The sequence below is a fragment of the Python bivittatus genome, unplaced genomic scaffold (genome assembly GCF_059951505.1).
Source record: "Python bivittatus isolate LINGU-HERP-01145 unplaced genomic scaffold, Pbiv_v1 ctg000020_np1212, whole genome shotgun sequence".
NCBI lineage: Eukaryota > Metazoa > Chordata > Lepidosauria > Squamata > Pythonidae > Python > Python bivittatus.
This window is the reverse complement of record NW_028277030.1, coordinates 96,047,645-96,070,930: the sequence shown is the minus strand read 5'-3', so window position 1 is coordinate 96,070,930 and position 23,286 is coordinate 96,047,645. Positions and strand designations below refer to the sequence as shown.

At 36.4% G+C, this 23,286-nt stretch overlaps 1 protein-coding gene across 2 annotated transcripts in view; it reads right to left on the bottom strand.

Annotated features, from left to right (window-relative positions):
• Positions 1-23,286, bottom strand: part of CRIM1 (cysteine rich transmembrane BMP regulator 1) — a 151,175-nt gene that overhangs the window by 11,661 nt on the left and 116,228 nt on the right. For both annotated transcript variants that reach the window (XM_088144528.1, XM_088144537.1), the window contains 5 exons: positions 18,826-18,954; positions 16,763-16,919; positions 6,398-6,519; positions 4,027-4,236; positions 1,772-1,987 (listed from right to left, as the gene is read on the bottom strand). In XM_088144528.1, the coding sequence (XP_088000654.1) occupies positions 1,772-1,987; positions 4,027-4,236; positions 6,398-6,519; positions 16,763-16,919; positions 18,826-18,954 (834 nt within the window). The remainder of the gene's footprint in view (positions 1-1,771; positions 1,988-4,026; positions 4,237-6,397; positions 6,520-16,762; positions 16,920-18,825; positions 18,955-23,286) is intronic.

Here is a 23,286-nt window from a genome sequence, read left to right as displayed (position 1 = left end):
CTTTTAACTAGAACTGAAGATTTACTGTTTTGCTAATTGAACAAGAAATCATCGTCATTGCAAGGAGGCTGATGAGCTGCTTTTGTATTTGTTTAAAGTCTATGGTGTGGAGGGAAAGACTCAAGGCAGCTGATGTGAGTTTTCCTTCCTACTGGTTTTGTGTTCCCGAAGACTTTAAGAGTAAAGGACCACAGTAAAGGACCGAACTCCAGAGAGATAAAAGAGAAATGCTGCCACAGCGCAGGGTATGGATGATGTTGGTGGAAGAGAGAAAGGAAATTGAGTGGGAGAGCTAAAGAAGAAAGCAGCCACGTGGGGATGTCAACAGTCTAGTGGAGTGAGCAGTGAGACTCTGAAGTTATCACAATGGACTACCGTAAGGAGTAGCAGCCTCCCAAACCTCCCAAAAATGCAGACCAGCTACAGTGAGCCAGCAACAAGCAATGGTTTTCCTCCCTGCTACAACTGTTAAGAAGCAACTCAGTAGAAGGAAGCAACCACCAGGTTACTTCAGCCTACAGCAGAACCTACTGAAGTAGAAAGCTGGAGGAAAATATAGGGCTAAGTGTAAGTTAGAAGAACATTAAACCCTGAGTAAAAGGAACAGAATTCCCAGTCCTGAAAGGAGAGGGCCAGGGAAAAACTGTATTATGGCTAGGAAAGATGGGCAGTTAAGAACACAGAGTAAAAAGGGAAACTTATAACCTTGTTAAGTACTGTCGCTTGTCACTTATAAATATATCATTAGGCACAGATAAGTAGAGAAGCTGTATGTTAGTAGTTATATTTTGTATAATAACCCTACCTTGTTTAAATACCACAGGAAAAGCATTCAGTCTCCTGGTTTTGGCTTGTACCATATCTTAATTGTAACCCGGTCACACTGTGACAAGTTACAGGAAAGGGGAGAATAAAGATATGTGGAAGTTTTTACCTCCCAGAATTCCCCAGCCAGCTGGGAGTTGAAATCCACACAACTTAACGTTGCCAAGAATGAAAAGCACTGGCCTATTCTATTGCTGTTCCATTATTTTGTATTCTATATAGTTTGGGACACATGATATTAATTTATTAGAGTCTAGTTAATACTTTGCTAAATGAAATATTTCTACTAACTTCAATGAAACTACCTTTTAAAAACTTTGCTGGATTATATAAAATGAGGATAAGCAATGTTTGGGTAGCTAACTCCATCAATGAACACTTCTACAAAAGAAATGCCCCTGGTGAGGGAAGGAAATCCAGGGAAAACAACAGGAGAAGTTAGAGAGGGCTATGGGATGACCTGATAGAGAGCAGAACGGAGGATAATGGAGTCTCTCTGTGAGGTGTGTGTGAGAGAGAAAGACAGAGAGAATGTGTGTGTGTACTTATCCCAAAAATGAAAAATACATGATTGGAATTAACAGATTTTGTGTAGTGGAACCATTGGATAAGAGTTACAAAGTTTGAGTGGATAATCTTATATAAGAGAGACAAATTTAAGTTCAGAAGAGTGGGCTTATATTTGGAGACTCAATTCTGCCTTCTCTTCAGGTACATTAGTGCCCAAGAGCAACATGCTCGAGAACTATAATTCAAGATTATATTTTGGAATAGAATTCTGCATAGGAATAATGAAGTACTTCATCATGTGGTTGCTGAACTCTGGATATTTTTAAATATTGTTTTCTTCAAATACTATTGATTATACTTATTCTTGAGATCTAATGATATAGGGCAAGTTAAACCATTTTAATAAATATGCTGAAATATATTAGATGAAGCTAACCTGGGCACTGGGGACAACAGGAGTCCTGAGTACGTGTGGGATTTCGACAAAGTAGAGGGGGACAGACTTCGGTTTCACATAAGACTCTTGCATTATGACATGTACACTGGGTACAAGAATCAATGTTCCATGTATCTCCTTCCACAAAATATTCTCCTCCTGGAACATAACAGATGGTTGGACCACTGATTTCTGGCTTCTGCACAATGGATTCATCTGTGAAAAATAGAACCCCCCAAAGCAATAGAAAATTACATTGGTTTTCCATTAAAATATATAGATTCAGTTGATCGTAATGGTTTCTAAATCTATTGCAAATGATTATATTTGTAAACTAACACATTTTAAAACATCTTAGTTTCTACCATTCTAATAACCAAGAAATAAGGTTAATACAGCGCTATGATAATAAAGGCAAGCTTTATTTTCAGGATTTCCCACTGAATGCTGTAAGAACATATAAAGCAACAGCAAGGTATTTAGGGATGGGGCAAAGACCAGTTCAGAAATTTCAAATAAAGAGATACAATGGGGGAAAGGTCTAGCCCTTGGCCTTTACTCTGTGGGGTGCCTCAGGGCTCAGTGCTTTTTCTTCTGTTTAACATATACATGAAGCTGCTAGGTGAGGTCATCCAATGGTTTGGGGTGAAGTATCATCAGTATGCTGATGATACTCAGCTTTGTATCTTCACCACAGGTTGTTTGAATGTTGCTGTAGAGGTTCTATCTCAGTGCCCAGAGGCTATGGGAGTCTGGATGGAGCATAACAGGCTTCAGCTCAACTCTAAAAGCGGCTCTGGGTTTTTGGACTACCTGGTTCCGGGGACCTTCTATCTTTGGCTCCGGATGAAGTTGCACTGTAATCTGGTGTGCAATCTGGGGTTCCTCCTGGACTTGTGGCTTCTGCTTGAGAAGCAGGTGGCGGCTGTGGTTAGGAGGGCCTTTGCACAGCTATGATATGTGCATCAGTTGTGCCCGTTCCTGGGCAGGGACGCCCTACTCACAGTCACTGATGCCCTAGTGACCTCCTGATTGGAGTATTGTAATGCAGGGTACATGGGGTTGACCTTGAAGAGCATTTGAAAGCTTCAGCTGGTGCAGAATGCAGTGGTGTGGGTAATTAGGGGCACCTATCATGGTGGTAGTCACCTTTATGGCTTGGGTCCCAGTTAGTTATGATACTCTCTCTCTGGTTGTTTGACCCATCCCATTCAGTCTGGCAGGAGGTGCGTACTCCAGGTCCTGTCTGCTAGGAAGTGTCATTTGGTGGGGCCCAGGAGGACAGCCTTTTCTATCATGAAATATCATCCCTCAGGATGTTAGATTGACTCTGACTCTGCTGGTCTTCCGCAAGACCTTGAAGATTTGGTTTTGTGCTCAAGCCTGGGGCCCGGGTCTGTGGTGGAGCCCATTTCCTGGTTGTATTGATTGTATATTATTTTTAAATTTTTCCTCAACTGCTATGTGGTTTTATTATTTTTAATATTGTTAGTCACCCAGAGTCATGTATTTGAGATATAAAACCAATAAATAAATCCAATAAATAAATAAATAAATCCCAGCAAACCAAAACCTGGTTCTTGCCTGCTTATAATTCCAAAGAAGGTAGTTAAAACTAGACATATAAATACATTTCATACACTTTCCACATACTTTTAATCTTTCTGAGTTGTCTAATGTGTGGATATAAGAAGGTAAAAGAAACTACACTGTGATAAATACCTACTTAATTATATACAAAAAACATGGATCAGTCACAAGGTTCAGTTTTATTCCTGATTCACTTCAGACTGATTCTGAGCCTTCAGTTCAACTCTAGGCTCAAATCTGATTAAGATATCTGATCTTTGCCCTTTACTTCCAGTTTGTATAACTAAATGGAACAGCTACAGGAACAGCTGCACTTTACTTCTCTTTCTGTTTTTTGGCAATCAAAACTGCCTAAATATTTAAGAATATTTATCCCTTTTTGGACTTCCAAAATTACATTCTCTTCATCTAATTAAATTACTAATGATGTGTATAAAATATTTCTGCCTTTGAAAGCTAAAATTATTATGTTCAGGGTGCATAAGATTAGTGCCAAGTGTTAATTTATAAAGCCTATGCAATTATATGGAAGCACTGCAGGTTTCAACTGGTTTATCTAGCAAGTATCTCAGACTTTTTTTACTTACAAGATCTTTCTTGGCAAGACAAAAATGGAGATATACAGTTAAGAAGCAAGTTTGAGTTTATAATTTATAAAATGGTACCTGGGCACGATGGACAACATTGTCCTGGGTGTATTGTCGGATTGCCACAGTTGGGTACAGAACAAGTGATCAAAGCACACATCTCCCGTCCATTATGACAATAACATTCACGGCAGCCATCATGCCAACTTTCTTCATTTTCATGACGGTGCCCATCTATTGACAAGCAAGTCCCTGCCTTAGCAGGTGGTATTATGGAAGCTGGCATCTCTGTATATGATAAAAAATACAGTGGTTTAGTATAGCTGTTTTTAACAACCAATGATATATTTCTTATATTTATTAAAGCACTTTAGCAATATAATCAAACATTGAACACTACTATGGATAGCACAGATTTCTAGTAAGGACAGCTTACAAATGTGTAAAATCCAATTAAGCAAGGCCTAGGCAGACATATGAAACCATGGAAAAATTAACAAAACACCTGAGAGGGAAGGAAGAAAGTGCTCCTCTCCACAATTCATAGCAAGAACAAATGGAAATTCTGGGAAGCAAAATATCAACAACAATGCAATAATTAATCTTTCAAATGATCAAACACTTGAAAACAAGCTTTTAATCAAAATATGTAATGTGAATACTTTTATACAAGACTGTCTGTAGCACTAAAGAATTATTAACTTGCATATTGCAGGTATTTATATTAAATACTCATATGCAGTATGAATTTCTGCAGAAAGAAAGTGCCATTATCCTCCTCCTTTTCACCTTAATATCTACTTCTCAGATACCAAAGCTTTAAGTAGCAGAGGGTGCAGTTGTTTGCATCTCTCTCTCATATTATGGGGAAGACTTATAATCTTTCATGCACAGAACTAAGGCATTTATATTTTTGAGGATGCAGTCTTATATATGCTTACATGGAACTAAACACCACTAGATAATTTAAGTTTTGAGGACTGGTTACTTTGTAGAATTCATAAATATATGAATCACATTCTATGTTATAATTGTATAAACCCTAATATAAAGTGTACTCTATTGCAGTAAAATAAACTTTGGTTAATTTTTTACTTATTTAATTTGCAACATATAAACAAACAAACAAACAGTGCATTGTAAAACAAAGTACCAGCCTTCATTTACAAGAATCTCCTTAGTCCCAATGGGTTTATAGGTATTCTTAAAAACTAACAATAGGGGGTTGTTTTAGTTTAGTGCTTGTCTGAAAGTGTGCCAGCTACCCAGTCAAAGAAAAAGGTAAGCTGAAGCCATAGAGAAACAGGGGAAGGGAGAGAATATTTTTATTTTTATTTACATTTCAAATTTGTCACTGCCCATCTCACCGCAGAGCAACTCTGGGTGAGAAATTAGTTGCTTTCTAATAAATTATTCTGTGACTGGCCACATTCCTCCATGTAAGCCATTTGGGAGACTGCTGCTGAGACGTTATTAAATATTCCAAATGCCTCCACCCGTTCCCAAAGGTGGTGGAATGTTGCATATATTCAATTTTCTCCCAAATCTCATTCTCTATGCCCATTAAACGTAAGATGTGAAGGGACAATAGTTTCTGTGGCTTTAAAATTTCTAGAAATTTATACCTATACTGTGGGATAAGTGTACAAATGATTACAAGCTGTAAGATCTAGAGAGAGTCTGTAAGTTTTTTTTTTGAAGTTTATACTATATTAAAATATTTTTTATCTGCTTAACTACATACCCTATATTTAAAGGATATTCAAATACTGTATTATCATTACTTCTCCCCTTATCATTATGATAGATAACACTAACTTTTACAGCTTGTAGAGAATTGTCCAACAAGTGAAAAGTCTACATTCTTTTCATATTACATCCTTGGTTATTTTTCTGGAAGCCCATTGGACAGATCTTCCCACATGAAAGCTCTGGGCATTTCTTTCTAACTCTTTTGGGGATTTGACTATGAAGAACATAGCCTTATTGTCTCCTCCACCCATATTTAATGTTTACTTAATGCCAAAAGCATGCTATGTATGAAAGGACTGGGAGGTCTGTGCTATTATTTCCCAGGCCACACCAAGGACTCAACTAAAAGCTGCTTTTCTGCAGGTGAGAAAGTCCTAATTCTTCGTCCAAAACTGCTTCTGTTCTTTCACTAAAAGATGGCAATCTGCCTGTCTGTTCCCTATCATACAAATTAGATCCCTCAATGGACTCCATGTAATAGGGTTTGGCTGAAAAAAATATTATACTAAGGCCTACATGTTTTATAGATGGGATGAAATAAACAGGTATTCAAAACTTTCAAGATTTTGACTAACATTCCAATTAACCAAATAAATGGATTACTGAACATAGATTGGAGCTGGTTACAAATCACACTATTTTAATCCTGTTTGATGTCAAAGAATGTAAAAAATACATTGGAAATAGTTGTACATACCAGCACATTTGCAGATATTACATCCTTGGTTATTTTTCTGGAAGCCCATTGGACAGATCTTCCCACATGAAAGCTCTGGGCATTTCTTACAACGACAGATTTCACATCCATGTTTGTTTTTGCTAGATAATGAAGATTATTTATCTTATTTTTTTCATAAAAAATCACTACAATTTTTTTCTGGAATTACTTGAAAAATAAATTTATTTAATAATGTTGATTAACCTGATGAAAACAAAAATGTAGGCCTTATGTTCAGTTCATATGACTGGCTGCCAATATCTATTTAACATCAAATTAAATAAATGTTCACTTATGAGTAGTTCTTTGGTAGACAGAAAAATCTGTATCTGCAATACAAATAGAAATCTAAAAGAAGAGAAACATACAATAACTCTGTTTATTAAATTGAACTTCTTCTCTTTTCCAATGAAAAGCAACCCTAAGTAATAATTTTGCATGTTTGATTTGAATTATAATGAAGCAATGCAGTGTGAGCAAGTGATGAACAGAAGGAAAGCATTTATTTGAGAAAGTTGAATATGTAGCTCTTCACTACAAGTAGTGAATATTCCCACTTTTAAAGTATAATGAAGAACTAATTAAAAAAATATGCACATTCCCCTAAACTAAAAATTAAAATTAATAAAAAAACCCACACAGATTCCCCTAAACCTACTCTTTATGCTTAAATTATCGTATATCTTTATGCCACCCTTCCAATATGAATTACAGCTACTTCATAAACAACCATAACATTAAAATGCAATATAACGCAACACCCCCAATTTAAATACAGACTTAAATTAAGAGGCTCAGTCTAAAAAAAAAAAGTGTACATTATTGAAAAGGCCTAAAATTACAGACTATTAGAAGTTCAAACAAACTAAATCCCTCTCCCTCCAGGTTTCCTCTCTCCTGGATCAGATGATACTTTGAACATTTCTGAGCTCAGCTGCTGTCAGTGATATACTCAACTGCCAACCTAAACTTCCCTATACACATTTGCCTTTCTTCCAGGCTAAACAAAAGAAAGCCCCTATGGAAAAATTAACTATTGCACTTTGGCTATAATCATGCTGAAGAGTTCTGCCTATACATTAAAGGTAGGAGCAAATCCATGACATGTAGAAAGCTCTAGGTTCAATTCCTACCTCTCCAGATGAGGGTTTAAAAAACTCCAACCTAAAACATGGAAAACTGTTTCCACTCAGAATCAAAAGTACTGGAATAGACAGACAAATCATTTGAACTGCTCAACTGGTTTGCATATAGCGTGCAGAGGTAATGTGATTTGCTTGTTTTTGACTTAGTCTAAGTGTGAATCTACTCACGGTAGCTTAACGTTATATGAGAATCAGACTTTTATGACTTCAACGAATCATAAAAATCCTGATTTATTGTTATATGTGAACAAATCAACGGAAGACAGCTTTCTAGACATCGCTTCCTCAGAGCTGAATCATTTTAGTATTATCTCTTAAACTTAACTCCATAAATCTTGGAATCTCATTAGGGGGTTATTTTTAATTTTTGTTTTCCTTTAGAAACGCTGCACATTGTCTGAGTCAGATTTACAAAGTATAAAGCTACTCGCTTATTTTGGGATAATTACTTTACATTTTGTCTGAACTTGATATTATAGGGAATTAATATTCTATTCATGTATCCAAGAAGTTTAAAGAAATCTTTATGGGGATTTTCTTGGATACCATCTCTTACTCAATGCCTCTTTTGGAACAAACAAATGAAAAGACAATAGAAATTATCAAGCTATGATTTCACAGAAGGTATTTTTGATGCTTCTGGACCAAAGGTTGGGATACTGGTACTATGATGATTGTACTATGAACTTGACTCCTTACATGATTTCTACTGTCTATCTTCCTCCCTTACCAGGTGGGATTGCCATCAGATTGAAAAGCTCATCAATTCTCCAGTGTAATAGAAAAAGAGTCTGGACCCACTCTTTTCATCCTCTAGTGATTTGTCTATCCTTTTGGGTGAAAGATTCACAGATGGGAGAGACTTAGAAATTCCTGGGATATTCCATTCACGTGTAAATTTGTTGGCTGACCGATGGTTTAGCCATATTGATGTTTAGACTGTCAGCATGTATTATTCTGGGGAGAAAGTTCCTATCCTTACCATTCTCTTCTGGGAGAATGGGAACTCTGTTCCAAAAGAAAAGTCAAGTTGCAAGCCAGCTTTATGGGTGAAAAGGACAATCTGAAAGGTCCTTGAATGCTCTCCTAACTCTCCCTAGATGGCAAGTTTACATTAAAAACACCATGGTTAAAGAATGGTTAATGTTTAATAGCTTTAGTTGATAGTTAATATTTTTAAGCAATAAATTCAATGTCCACAAGTTATAGAAAAATAGAAACAATGCTCTGCCTCAAAAGAATGTACACTGAAGTAAAGTTAACAACTAAGCTACATGAGACTGCATGCCAACTTTTTACTGTATATTTATTTAAAGAAAATTTATTTATTTAAAGTATTTTTACTTGTTTCTTTACCCAAAAAGGCTTCCACAGAGGCTTACAAAAATCTTTAATATGGCAATGACCACTGGGAGAAACAGTACAGAAACAGTGGAATTACAATCACTAGACTATGGATGAGAGAGGGCTAAAGATGTCTCTACAGGGACAATGGAATATTCTGTATTTCTTCTTTCCCTTTGCTCTACAACTTGCTGGAGTAGCTGTTGAGCAGGGTCAGATAAATGACTTTCCACAATAAGCGATGGCGTCTCTTCTCTTGTTCTATTTGTCAACGGGTAGGAATTGCTGCTGTTGCATACTTTCAGTTTTTTGTACTGAAACAGCAACCATTTCTCCACTTGGGTACTATGTAATGATCACAATGCAAAGTGATCTCATTCTTCAAATCATTTGAAGAATTTGTTTGTGAGGGGTTAGCTCTTTATAGATTTTCACTGGGAAACAGTAATTGAAAAAGGGGTAAAGCCTAATGCTGCCCCTCCCCATCAGATATTTTATTTTTGAAGTTCAAGTCAACAGAAATGCAATCTTAAATATGCTTACAAGTGAGCATCACTAGACATTGGATTTTTTCCCCTGAATATAAGGGCTGTGCTGTAAATTTCTACATAATTCTCATGACACCACTACTACCATAAGCTAGATCTGAAAAAGAAAAAAAAATCACTAATGATATACAAGGATTAATATTTCAGATGTGACTTGTACATTTGTCTTTTAAGCTTGGGTCAGATTTATATTCAGGTACAAATCCCCCCAGATAAGGAACTGGTTTTATTGTATAGGTTGCGACAGCAATTGGAACTGGAATTGCCATAGCTAAGCAATGCGGTTGTAAAGCACAATGTCATGTGATCATGTTGCTTAGCAATGGCAGTTCTGGCAGTTGCCATTGTCAAGCGAGGACCACGCAGGTCATTAAGTGAGGACCTCATGTGACCGTGACTTCTGACTTCCTACCAGCTTCCCCACTGTCCATGCTTGTGTGAAGCTGGCAGGGAACATTGGAAATCATGATCACATGACCACAGCTTGCTGCAATGTTGTAACTGTGAGCTGGGCACAAAGTGCCCAGATCACAATCACATGACTGTGGGGATGCTGCAAAGGCTGGAACTCTGAGGGCCAGTCCTAAGTCCCTGTTGTTCAGCATCATCGCAAGTTTGAATGGTTGCTGAACAAGTCATCCTAACCTGAGGACCAGCTGTATTGAAAGAAACCCTCTGGTTTTTATGGCATTACAATGCATGGTTTAATTAATTTGTATTTGTTTTAATTAAATATTTGGGGGAGTTGTATGCTGGTAAGAGTCAGCTGTTTGGAGAGCCTATAAGCCCTGTAAATAAAGAAAACCCTTATTTGGATTTCCAGGACTCAGAAGCATTTGGTAAACATGGCAACAACCACAAACTATAAGTAATTTAAGTAATATGCATCCTACAACAATATTAGCAATTATTGTAACTATTATTATTACTAATACTGCTATACCAGCAACTGATCTCAGGGACTGTATAGAAACAATGTGATTTATATCTAGACTCCTATAATCTTGGTCAAGCTATAGTCCTGTATATTTTATTTTCTCTCCGTCAGCCTTTATTCAAACTTTCAGCTGCAACCATTGCTTTATCCACTAGATGGGGTACCAGTATAGAATCTGACCCCATGAACAAATATGTTCACATTCAATCTCGCCTTGGTTGTCTGAACAGCATTTTCTTAGAGTAATAAGCAGTTAGTCTCCATAATTAATGAAACGAAGTAAGAAAGGGAGCCTTTACTTTTACATGGAGCAGTTAGTTTACAACTCTGATTTCACCCTTAACGCTACTGATATTTTTCATTTCTGGAGGAATCATTGTCATCTCTTTTGTTGTATATCTTGCCTAAATTTGGATTAATTATGGGACAGAACAATTGCCAAGACTCATCATGTCCCCTGGCAGTTAGCCCTTCTTGCTTATCTCCACGGGACCAATAATTATGCCAAGAGCAACTGCAACTGGATTGCCCAGATTTAGAAACATTAGGCCAGAAAGCTCAAACAGTTGAGGGTTCAATTGGTAGAAGAGGATTTTCTGGAAAGTGTAAAAAAGAACAACCGGTTATGAAAATTTCTCAGACCATGGCTTATGATTTCTAGAGGAAGGATTGCTGTTGTGAGATAAATTGCATCCCACAAGAACTGGGAAGAATGTATTTGATTGAAAAATGGTAAGCTTGATCAGGGTGACTTTAAACTAAATATTGTGGGATCTGAAGAAAGAAAATCCAGATGCAAGATCTTTGGATAAGAACTTTATGTACCTGCAGAGGAAAGGACTATAGTGGGGTCTGTTTTATTAATATGAGGAAGGACATTGGGTCATGAAATTGTTATTTATATATTAACACTCAGAGCAAGGGAAACAAACTAGATGAGCCTAAAGACTTAATAAAGGAAGGCATATATAACAAAGACCTGGTGGACTGAATCTCATGACTGGCTTACAGCAACTGAAGACACAACTTGTTCCACATTATTAGGAGCAATAGAAAAAAAGAAGAGAGTCAACCTCTGTGATAAAATATTTATACCTGCTCAAAAATTCAAAGAAATGAACTTGATACCATTGTTAAGAGTATCTGGATTAAAATGTGGGAGAAGAAATAAAAGCAGTATGGTTGTGGATGTCTAATTTGGAGGGAAAACCAGAAGTGAGATAACGGGAGGAGTAAGCGAGGTGACTGGGGTTTAGGGTGACCCAACACAGGGAGGTCAAAGCAGTGAGACCAGAACTGTGGACAGCAAAAGTGATAAGTGTAGTAAATGGGTCTACATATGTGGTATCTATTGTGTATGTGTGTGTGAATGTGTGAAAGAGAGACTTTCAGACTCCAATTCTATCTTCTCTTAAGCTCACTAGTAAGGAAGCATTTTGTGAGGGCAGGGCTAAAATTCCAAGTATGTTTTCTCTGAAAAAAATCTGACCAACTCCCAGAAAAGGTGAGGCCTAGCTCAGTCTTCAACTGATTCAGTGCTTTGCGGTTTTAGAAAAAGGGCACAGTTCACTGATGAAATAAAGAGAAACACCACAATGAACTCACAGGTAGTACTGGGGAATGTTTTAATAACTTCTGCTAGGACACTGAGGAGTGGTAAAACTGGTATGTTACTCTAAAAGTGCTTAAGCAGGGAAGCTTAAGCCATGGAAAATCAAGGTCATACATTTGGATGGACAAAGTGAGGAAATTGATATTCTGTCACACTCCTGTGTGAGCTATTTATGGAATACTGTACATGTAAGATTGCTATGTAAGTTTATTAATGCTGCTGAAACTGTACCAATTTCATTATGTACTGAATAAATTAATGCAGCAATTGAAACATTGTAGCCATTTTTCTTTAAATTTAATACATGGAACATTTACGCAGGATAACATTTTAGAAATATCTAAAATTTACGGGAGTGCTTTGAGACCTCAGTAGGGATCAGGACTTCTTACTGTCATAATTTGAACTGTTTGTTTCTAGTTTTATGTAGATTAAAGGCAGTTTCCAGTACTATTGTAAAATTAAACTTTTCATGATAAAATAAATATTAAATTAAAATACCAGAGGACAGCAGATGAACAACAGGTCAAGACTCAAATAGAAATCAATATAACAACATAAAAGACAAGGCCTTAGCAAGAAGCAGAAAGTCAGCAGAAAGAAACAAAACCAATATCTCTAGAAAAACGTCTACAATTTTTGTGCTGGTTTCAGAAAACACATTTCCCTCTCCTACTGCTAGATGGTCCTCAGCTGCTGGGACAGAAAAAAAAGCCTTACAGAACTTAATTAAGGTTCTTAAAAGTCCTAATCTTAAACTAATTCACCCTAGGAAAAGACTAGAAACCAATGCTGTTGTTTTAATAAGATTATCACATATGCTGGCCTCAGTATACACTTTGGCTGCTATATTTTGGCCACTGTTCAAAACCAGCCCTACATAGAAAACCTTAAAGAAATTAAATAAATAAATAAATAAATAAATAAATAATCAAACCTATTATAACTAACGTATATGTTACCGTGGCTAGATCTGATCTTTCCAGGAACAGATGCATTAGACAGCTGAACAAACATAATCCTGGCCAACTTAGCATCTAGGGGCAAAGTCAGATCATGGTTGTGAGGCAGAATCTTCAAATGAAGCGCTATTATACTAACGATAAGCTAAATTCTTATTTCCAGGTCAGCAAGGCTACTAGAGAAGAACCCCTGCCTTGTATGGATTAAATTTTGATTTTTCCAGCCTCCATTCAAACTATTAACATTCCTTTGATTCAGTCTCTTTGGACACAGATGGAAGAGATACATAGTTGGGCATTATCCATGTTTTGATTTCTCATTCTAAAACCCCTTCTTTCAGTTATTTCAAGAAAGATATTAAAGAGTTTAGTGAAAAAGAGTCTTGCGAAATACCACAGAATAATCGAAGTGCTGAAACTGTTCCCTTACTACCTTCTGATTAGCCCATGAAAACCCTTTTGCTGGTCATCTATATGACCAATATTCCTTGCCCCTAGGAATAACCAAAGCCACTTGAGTAAATGCCAGCAACTTAGAAAACACTGAAAACAGGCAGAACCAACAGATACACTCAATCTGTCCAGTTTCTGAAACAGTTAATTCATCATGGCAGTTACTATAAAACTCACATTCAATGAGAATATTCTAAGCCAGTCCTCAAAGAGCTTAACTTGCACTCAGGCCAATTCCTTAAACACCTGGTATCTGAAGAACTACTGCTTCTGCTGCATGAAGTAGTTCATGTGTTAAGACCTTATTTAGTAACTTCCCAACAGTGCACAAGTATGCAAGATCTGATGCTTGGCTTCCTCAAAATAACTTCTTGGTAGTAGGGCCCAAATTATGAACAAAACATACCTGATTAGATTTAGGAAATATTTTAAAATACCTTTTTTCAGTATCTGGCAAAATTCACTCGATCTTTTCAAGTTTTCAGTTGTATCTGACTGGTTTCAAGATTGATTTTTGAGCTATTGTACATGTTGTAATTTGTATGCTGATTTTATTATTTATCAATTAAAATATTCTGATACTGTTTCTTATTCAATTGTTTCTAATAATCAAGTTTTTTCTGTTTGTAGTAATTCTTGTTAGCTGATTTGAGACTTGAGTGGGAAATAAATATAAATATAAATAAAATATTTCAATATAAATAAACTAAAAAATAAAGGACCATGGTCAGCAATAGGAACACTATTACAGTATCTAAAATAATGGGAAAAACAAGGAATTGAATTAAATGTATTAATTTCATGAAGACAGAGATTCTAATTATAAAAATAGTAAGGTTATATACCATTAAAGCTATATATTTGTCACAAAAGGCTGGAATTGGCCAATAAATGTATTTCAGTGAAGAACAAATAATGAAAAAGGATATCAATTATGCTTTGTTAAACATATAAGAAGTAGTTTCTAATTTAGCTGCTTCAAATAAATCATTTTGTATGATCTGGATTCAATAATGAGAAAACAATTCTGAGCTGCTGTTTTAAAAAAAGTGTTAATTCTAGCTACATAAAGGGAGAGAAATTTCTTTGGAAAGGGGCCATGATGAAGAATGTTTGATACCAAGGGTTTCCTGTAAAGTTTGGTGGATGTATTGGTTGAAGGCTTTAAATGTTCACATATTTTCAAGGGTAGAAAACAGAAAACTCCATTACTGCATTTATCAGCTGCACTGAATTTACTGGAGAGGAAAATGTTAATGCTGTCTGAATCCCCACAGCAATGGGGAAATAAACACCCACACTTGGAGTATTGTGTAGAGTACTGGCAACTGCACCTTAGAATGACATTGTACAGAATGAAAAGACACAAAAAATGACAACCATGGAGCCCTTTCTCTACAGGGAAAGACCATCACAATTGTGTCTATTTAGCTTGGAATGAAGGAGGGGAAGGTGAGACATGATAGAGGTATCATGAATGGCACAGATAACATGGAGAGAAAGCAAAGTTAGAACTAGAGGAATTTAATTCATTGAAATTAAATGCAGGCAAATTCATTCAGACTTAGTTAAACCTATAGAATCTGTGTCAGCAGTTATGATAATGGCAGCCAATTTGGATGGGTTTAGAAAGGGTCTTGACAAGTTCATGGAGGACCAGGCTATCAATAATTACTAATATTTATGTATCGACTCCTACCTTCTGAATCATAGCATGCCTTAAATACTGTCTTCTGGGAAGGGTGCTAATGCCCTCCAGTCCAGGCTTATAAGCTTCCCCAATACATCTAATTCTCAAATACATCTAATCTAAGGATAACTGGTGGTGGAACAGCGTTGGAGACTTGTGGAATGCCCCCACCCCAAATCCACATGCAGTCCACCAATTTTAGATGGACGATTGGGCCGTTGGGCCCAACTGGAGTATTTGTGTATGAAATCTTTAGTTAACTGGATTGTTTTGGGTTAAAAATATAATAGATTTGCTGTATCTCCTGTGGAAACCATGATTGATCCAAAAACTGTGGTATATTATTTCTGGCATGTTGATAATTTTTTCTCATGCTAAATGGGGTAAACTAGGTCTCAAATTTGATAAAAATGGTTCTATGGAAAGATGGAGGGTGAGATCTTTACATCAGATCAACTAACGGATGATAATGATGAGTTCTTATTATTTCTTGTGTTTAAAGATAAATAATATTTGTCAGTTTCCACCCACTCGCAATATTTACAATTACAGCATTTATTGATATCAGTAGCATTTTCAGCCTCAAAAACACTTATGCTATTAGAAGGGATCATTATATCCTACGAGACCAAAAGGCCTGCAATCAATCCCTATAAATATCTGTTATCCATTTGATACGCAAACAGTAAAGACTGAGTGGAATAAGGAAGTAGAGACACCCATTTTGCCTAAACAATGGGAAAATGTTTTAATTTTAATACCAAATTAGACTGCAGCTTATACAACTAAAAATAATATTTTGGACTTATTGGATCCCATTGCATTTGTACAGAAAAGGAGTAAGTAAATTATTGGTTTACTGGAGATGCAACCATAATAATACTTCATTAAAACATGTTTTTGCAATGTCCTAAATTTGTTATGTTCTGTGAAAAAGTTATTATATTTATTTATTTGATTTTGAAACAAATATTTTTGGATGCATACATTCTTTTGAACTACATACTTGCTGCACAGAAATTGACAGCTGGCAACGGAAATGGATTCTCCATGCCCTTATTATTGCCATTCTTCAACAATGGACAAATTTATGGACCAAATTACACAGTAGACAACCTGATATTACTTACTTCTTATGAACGAGTTGCCTATAGACGTAGATTATGCATGGATAATTACAATAAAATATAGTTATCTTTTATTGAAATTGTTCTGTAAAAAACTCCATGTATGTATATGTATATGTGTGTGTATGTATGTATATATATATATGTATATATATATACATACACACACACATCTATATATGCATGAGAAGCTGTTCTATATAAAATTTTTGTTGTAATTGCATCTTATTCCCTCTTTTTCTTTTTTGACTATTTTTAATATATTGTTTCTTTTTTTCCTCTCTTCTCTGTTCTGCTTTATTAAATAAATGACGCAAAACAAATAAATAAATCCCCTTGAAACTCTATACTTCATTCAGAACTATAAAGGTTACCTAATAGTATTTTTACCTAATAATAGTTTTGTGTCTTTACATATTTCCTGTCTTCAACATATAACACATACATTGTTACTGGGCTTTGCTTTGCACAGTGCTAAATGCTTACGAACTGATGGTAAATATGCTTTTAAAATAAGAATACGTACAAATATCCAAAGGGACAGTACTTGTCACATACTATGGGTTTGCATTTCTTAGGTCGTGGGTGGCATTGACAGATCTTACAGTTGTGGACGTCAGTCTGGAAACCAAAGTCACAGTCCAAGGAACAATCTGACATGAGATCGGTACATCGCTCCTCTCCTGTGAAAAAACACACAAAGTTTAGCAAAAAGAGGCAACAGTTATTTGTCTCAGAAATTAGAGGCATTCACATGCAGAATTCTCCTCCTCCCTAATCTCCGTACAATGGAATGATTTCTACCCTTATTGCCTAATTATCCTAATTCCAGATTTTAAATATGTCCAAAGTGGCATATTTATATTGTATAATATAAAATATACAATTCGATATCAGCGTAACAAATTCATGAAATGATACATCAATTTTAAACAAATTCAAGGGAAAGACAGTTATGCAAATAATAAAACATACTAATGGGTTTTATTTTGATATTGCCCTGCCCCTGTGCTTTTTCTTGATCATTGTGCTTCCCATTCAGAAGACAGCTAAGCAATAAAAAAAGGGAAAATTCTTAGTACTTTGATTCTAATGATTGGAGATTAACTCTGCTAGTTGGAAAGCTGACCACTACAATATTTTGAGACAAAGAACTTGGTACAACAGGGAGAATATGAAGGACAGTTACACAGTTACAGTTACAGTTCACAAGGACTGTTCATTGTTTAGGAAGAAGTTGGCTTGGAAACCTCATGCAAATAACTTTTTGCAAAGAGTGGAATTTAAGAATAAGAATGCATACGATAAGAATAGGCAAGTTTTAGCCAACAAAATTTGTGAAGTACAGACTCTATGCCTTGCCTGGTGCTATCTCAGAAGTCAACGGTTTTCAGTGTCTCATCTGAATACTGAATACTGCAAGTTATATCCATTGTATGCAAAGTTATTTGAAAAAAAAATCTGACATATTAATAGTATAAAAATTAATGTTTTTCAGTATAGATTTTAAATGTTCCTATGAAAGCATTGTTAAAGAAAGAAACTTTGCTTTCAAGTGATGTTATGCAAAACAGCAACTGCAACAAAAGAGCAAAGTAGACATATTACCCAGTGTTATAAAAAGATAAACAATAACCTTAGATTAATAGAATAATAGCCTGCATTGAGGAAGGCAAAAAGGGAGCAATAATCAGGCTGGAAGATGAGAGCTCAAAGAATTTTGAAGTCAGGTGGAAGCCCACATACAGGGTATTAGATAGGCAATACATAACTTTTTCTTCCCTGAAAAGCTCAGATGGACTGAACTGATAGTAAGATGCTGTAGAATTGGATTAATACTCATCAGTATTCCTTCAAGCCTGAGGCCTGAAAGTGACAATCTTTCAAAAGCACTCTCAAGTTTGAAAAGTGTCAGCTATAATTACATGTTAAAATCTTCCATAATAATTTTAGCTATTATGATAATATTGCTTTTTGGATTTTTTTCAAATGATCCAATGTGTTTCATAGCTTTTGTTCCAATATGTAAAACTGCTACGACAAATCATCTATAATTATTTTTAATCTCTTCAAATATTTAACAAGAAGAAACTGTGTTATAAACAACTTGGTTAACCCATGCAACAAGGATGAGAAAATGTGTGGATAGTGGGAACCTTCATGCTGATTTGGGTGCAAAATTTTTTAAAAAAACTTAAATAATAAAAAAACCTTATCAGAATTTGACAGTTTTCAAATTTATTAAGGATGAATAGCAGTTACTGAATAGGTAGCCATAATTGTTTTTATCAATATATCACTGGCACAGGCATATTAGCTGAACTGTTTTGCATCAATAAATCAGAACTTAAAAACCAATCTGTATTTTAATATGTGGTTTAATGAAGAGGCAGTTCATATAATGAAGATTGTGAAAGTGTTTTGGTCTCTGTGTTGCCCCACTGAAGCTTGACAAAATGGATATCTTTTACCATAACAATAAAAGTAACTGTATTGTGCATGAGCCAACTGAATTTTGAGGGAAAAAAGCAATATGAAATTTAAGAATTTTTTTTATACAAGATAATTGAGTATAGCATTTGTACTTACTAGTTTTGCACTGGCAGATGCGACAACCATTTTGATCTACTTTGAAGTCATAAACACAGTCTGTCTCTTTTAGTGTACAGTTCACCAGAGCAGGACATGTGGGTGGACCTATTGTGATGTAGGTTGGCTCTAGTGAAAAAGGGAACAAATGGTTATGAACTATAAATCTTTGATATACTGTACATAAGAAAGTATATACATAAGAAATACCATATCTATATACTACTAAAACTCTTATGTCTCTCTGTTTGTAACCTTCAATTGGGTGGAAATGGTGCATCATAAGGTAACAATTTTTCAACCAAGATACCTCAAATGGGCTAACTTACAGGATGCATTTACAGAATGCGTCCAAAATCCCATCCCAAAATTTGGCAAATTTCAGCACCGCCACACTGCCGTGGTCAGCCACAGTCAGGTGATCGTCATTTCCAATGCTCCCTGACAGCTTCCCACAAGTCAGTGGGGAAACTGGAAGGAAATCTAAACTTAATCATGACTGCTCCATGCTAGCTCCCCACAAGCAAGTCAGAGGGGAAGCCAGTAGGAAGTTGTAAGTCCAAGACCAGCAGGCAGGTAAGTGACTGCTGCCGGGTGGGGGAGGGAAGGGTGCACAAGAGGTGCTGTGTGGGTTGGGAAGGGTGTGCAGGGGTGTGAGGGGATGCGTGAAAGGTGCCGTGCGGGTCGGGAGGGTGCGGTGCAGTCGGGGATGGTGTGTGTGGGTGCATGGGAGTGCACAAGAGGGAGAGAGGAAGTAACATGGTGGAAGGAAGGGAGGGAGGGAGGGAGGAAGGAAGGAAGGAAGGAAGATTTTTGACACTCCCTGACAGCCTTCCACAAGGAAACTTAATTGGGAAGTCAAAGGTGATCCTGTTCCCACTGCTTTTTTGCCCTTGGTCATTCTGTTTCTCTGTTTAGGTAAGGAAATATCACTTCTGAAATGTGAATCCAATGGGTCACGGGTTGTCTAGTTACATTCTAAAAGTCACTAATGGAAATGTTGCTTGAACAAATTAAAACAGGAATATTTAATTGACCTTTGCTGTAATTTGCTACACTTACTAATTTGCAGAATATCTATGGCATGGGTATATAGACTATTTCTTTAAAGGCCTGAAATGAAACCCTACTTCCTGTTAACTGTACTACTCCTGACACTTCCATCATAGACATAGGTATCATAGGAGTTCTTCTAGATTTAGAACCATTGCTATTAATGGAGACACAAGTAACTTCTATGACATGAGCCCTTTGTCAGATATGGCTGGGTTAACCACTTATGATACTTCCTGTCACGGCTGACTATTGCAATAGCTTGTAAGTAGAGCTGCCTTGAAAAGTGGCTCAGAAGCTGCAACTAATGCATTGGTAAGGTTGCTAACAGAGTTAAAATGCTAGGAACATGTTACACCTGTAGAGTTGCCCTAGTGGCCCACATGCTTCCAAATCAACTTTAAAATACTCGTGTTCATTAATAAAAGCCCAACAGAGTTTACCAATACCAATACTTTAATGGCCAAGTATAAAACATACACAAGGAATTTATCTTCGGTGATAACAGCAAAATCAACGGTGCGTTTGGATAAGAGCAAAAAAAAGATCACATGGTATTCAGCAAAGCAATGGCACGAGGGAAAAAACTATTCTGATGTCTGGATGTTTTAACATAAGGAGCTCTATGGCGCCGTCCTGAAGGAAGAAGTTGGAACAGATTGTACCCAGGATGAGAAGAGTCTGCAGATATCCTCTCTGCCCTCCTTTTGACCCTCACAGTATATAGTTCTTCTACAGAAGGCAGATGGATTGCAATGATCCTTTCTGCAGACTTAACTATTCGTTGGAGTCTGAGTCTGTCCTGTTTGGTTGCAGAACCAAACCAGTTATAGAGGAGCAGATAACAGACTCAATGATTCCCCTGTAAAACTGCACCAAGAGCTCCTGGGATAATTTAAACTTCCTAAGTTGCCGCAGGAAAAACATCCTTTGCTGTGCCTTTTTAATAATGGCTGTAATGTTATACGTCCATTTCAGGTCTTGGGAAAGTATAGAGCCCAGGAACCTGAAGGACTCTACCACTGATACTAGACTGTTAAGTATAGTAAGGGGAGGAATAGGAGAAGGATTCTTCCTAAAGTCCACAATCATCTCCACGGTCTTAAGTGTATTCAGTTTCAGGTTATTACTACCACAGTTAGTAATAGGACCCAGTTAACCAAGGGACTGCTTTTTCTTTTACATAAATAGCAGTGTGGGCATACTAAAGACTTGTTTATCCATTTTTAAATTTTGAGCAACTTGGTTTGAGTTTGCTGTAATCTTTTAAGCTGTTACTATTGGTAACTATATACGGCTATATTGTTTTTATCTTGAGTTACCCTTGCCCTTGCATTAGAATTATTTTTAATGAGTAGGTTTTTTTTAAAACAAACAAAACATGTTACAAATTGCTTGCCAGTATTCAAGTAACAGATTTATGGGGAAAAAAAATAGAGAATGCTTTATGTGCTAATTATAACCTAGAGGTAATTAAGAGCCTTAGAGTTTCTGAAAGAAAGGGGCAGCAGAAATTATTCATGAAAAAATCTTATTGACTTGATCAATGCTGAAAATTAGATAGAGCTTTTGGATTCAATTAGATCTACCAAGAAGCATTACTAACTGAAGTTAGGAAAGGAAGTGCATTAGTAAAATCATTATCAATCAGACAGACCCTTCAATTTTGCTTCAGCATTCTATATTGTAATAAAAACTATAGAAACAGTTTAATAATATTTCAGCAATTATGACAGAATTTAAATGAATATAAAATTCATTTTGTTTGGTCCAATTTCCAAAAGCTAGCTCAGCACTGATGGTTTATTAATCTGAGTACAATAGTTTAAAAGTTTGCAGTCATATAGATAAATGGCCACCCCCAAATTATGTGATTATCTGCCATCAAGTCAGTGTTGATCCTCAGCAACATGATAGGTCTTCACTAGAATAATCTGTTGCTATCCTGGCCCTTCAGATCTTCTGATGATGCACCCACTGCCATTGTAATTAAGTCCCTTCGCCTTGCTGGCCGTCATCTTTTACTCTTTTTCTTTAGACTTTTCCCAGAATTATGGACTCTTCAAGAGAGCTGCATCTTTGCATAATGTGCCCAAATTATGATAACCTGAGCTTGGTCATTTCTGCCTTGAATGAGAACTCTGGATTGATTTGTTCTATAGTTCATCTGTTTGTTTTCTTGGCTACGCATACTACTATCAGGAGTCTTCTCCAACACCACAGTTCAAAAGCTTCAATACTCTTTCTATTCTGGTTCTTTAAAGTCCAACTTTTTTTTCTGCAGTGTCACAGGGAGAATCATTGTGTGCACAATTCTCAGATATACATCACGGAATTGGAATATCTTTTCCAAGACTTTCACTGCTACCTTACCAAGTGTTAGCCATGGTGTATTTCTTGACTACTGGTTCCTTTAGACAGAAGCTATCCACCACTTCAATATCTTCATTGTCAAAATCTAAGGCTGATTGCTGGCCCTGCTATCCTTAGTTTGGTCTTCTTTATATTTGTATTTAAACTCAGGCCCATTTTCTCATGGTGTTTCTTGACTTTTATTACTAGAGCTTGTAGACCATTTGCATTTTCAGCTATCAGAATATGATCATCACCACAGAGCAGGTTATTCCTCCAATTTTAAAACCACGCTAATCTTCCAATCCATCCTCCCTCAATGTATGTTCAGCATCTAGGTTGAATAAATAAGGAGAGACTATACAGCCTTTTCTCACTCCTTTGCCAATCTAGAGCCAGTCAGATCCATCATGTTCTGTCTGTACTGTGCCTTCCTATCCTGTTTATAGGTTTATACGAGGACAATGAAATGTTCTGGGATTCAGATTTTCCTAAGAACATTCCACAGCTTGACACAGTTGATGTAATCAAATGTCTTTTTGTAGTCAATGAAACATGTATTGATTTTGTTATTGGTATTCTTTGATTTTCTCAATTATTCAGAATGCATCAACAGTAATGTCTCTTGTTCCTTGATCTTTCCTAAAATCAGCTTGAATGTCTGGCATTTCTTTTCCATGTAGGGCTCTAATCTATGTTGGGATGATTCTAAGCATAATTTCGCTAGCATGTGAAATTGAGGATATTCTGCAGTAGTTTGCATGCTCTGTTAAGTCTCTTCTCTTTGATACTGGTATATAAACTGACCTCTTGCAAACTGTTGTCCAAAGTGTTATTCTCCAGAGTTGCTGGTATAGTTTGCTTGGAACCATACTCAGTTCTTTTTCTGTTACTTGCCATATTTCTGTAACTCAGTTTGTGTAGTCTTCTGACCTGGTAATGGCCGAGGTGCTGATCTAGCTTCACCTTCCAGTCCTTAGAGGTTCTTGTAAAAAGGGATTATTTTCTGCAATATCTTGGGTATTGTCATCTCTACTGTGCAGAATGTCAGCACAG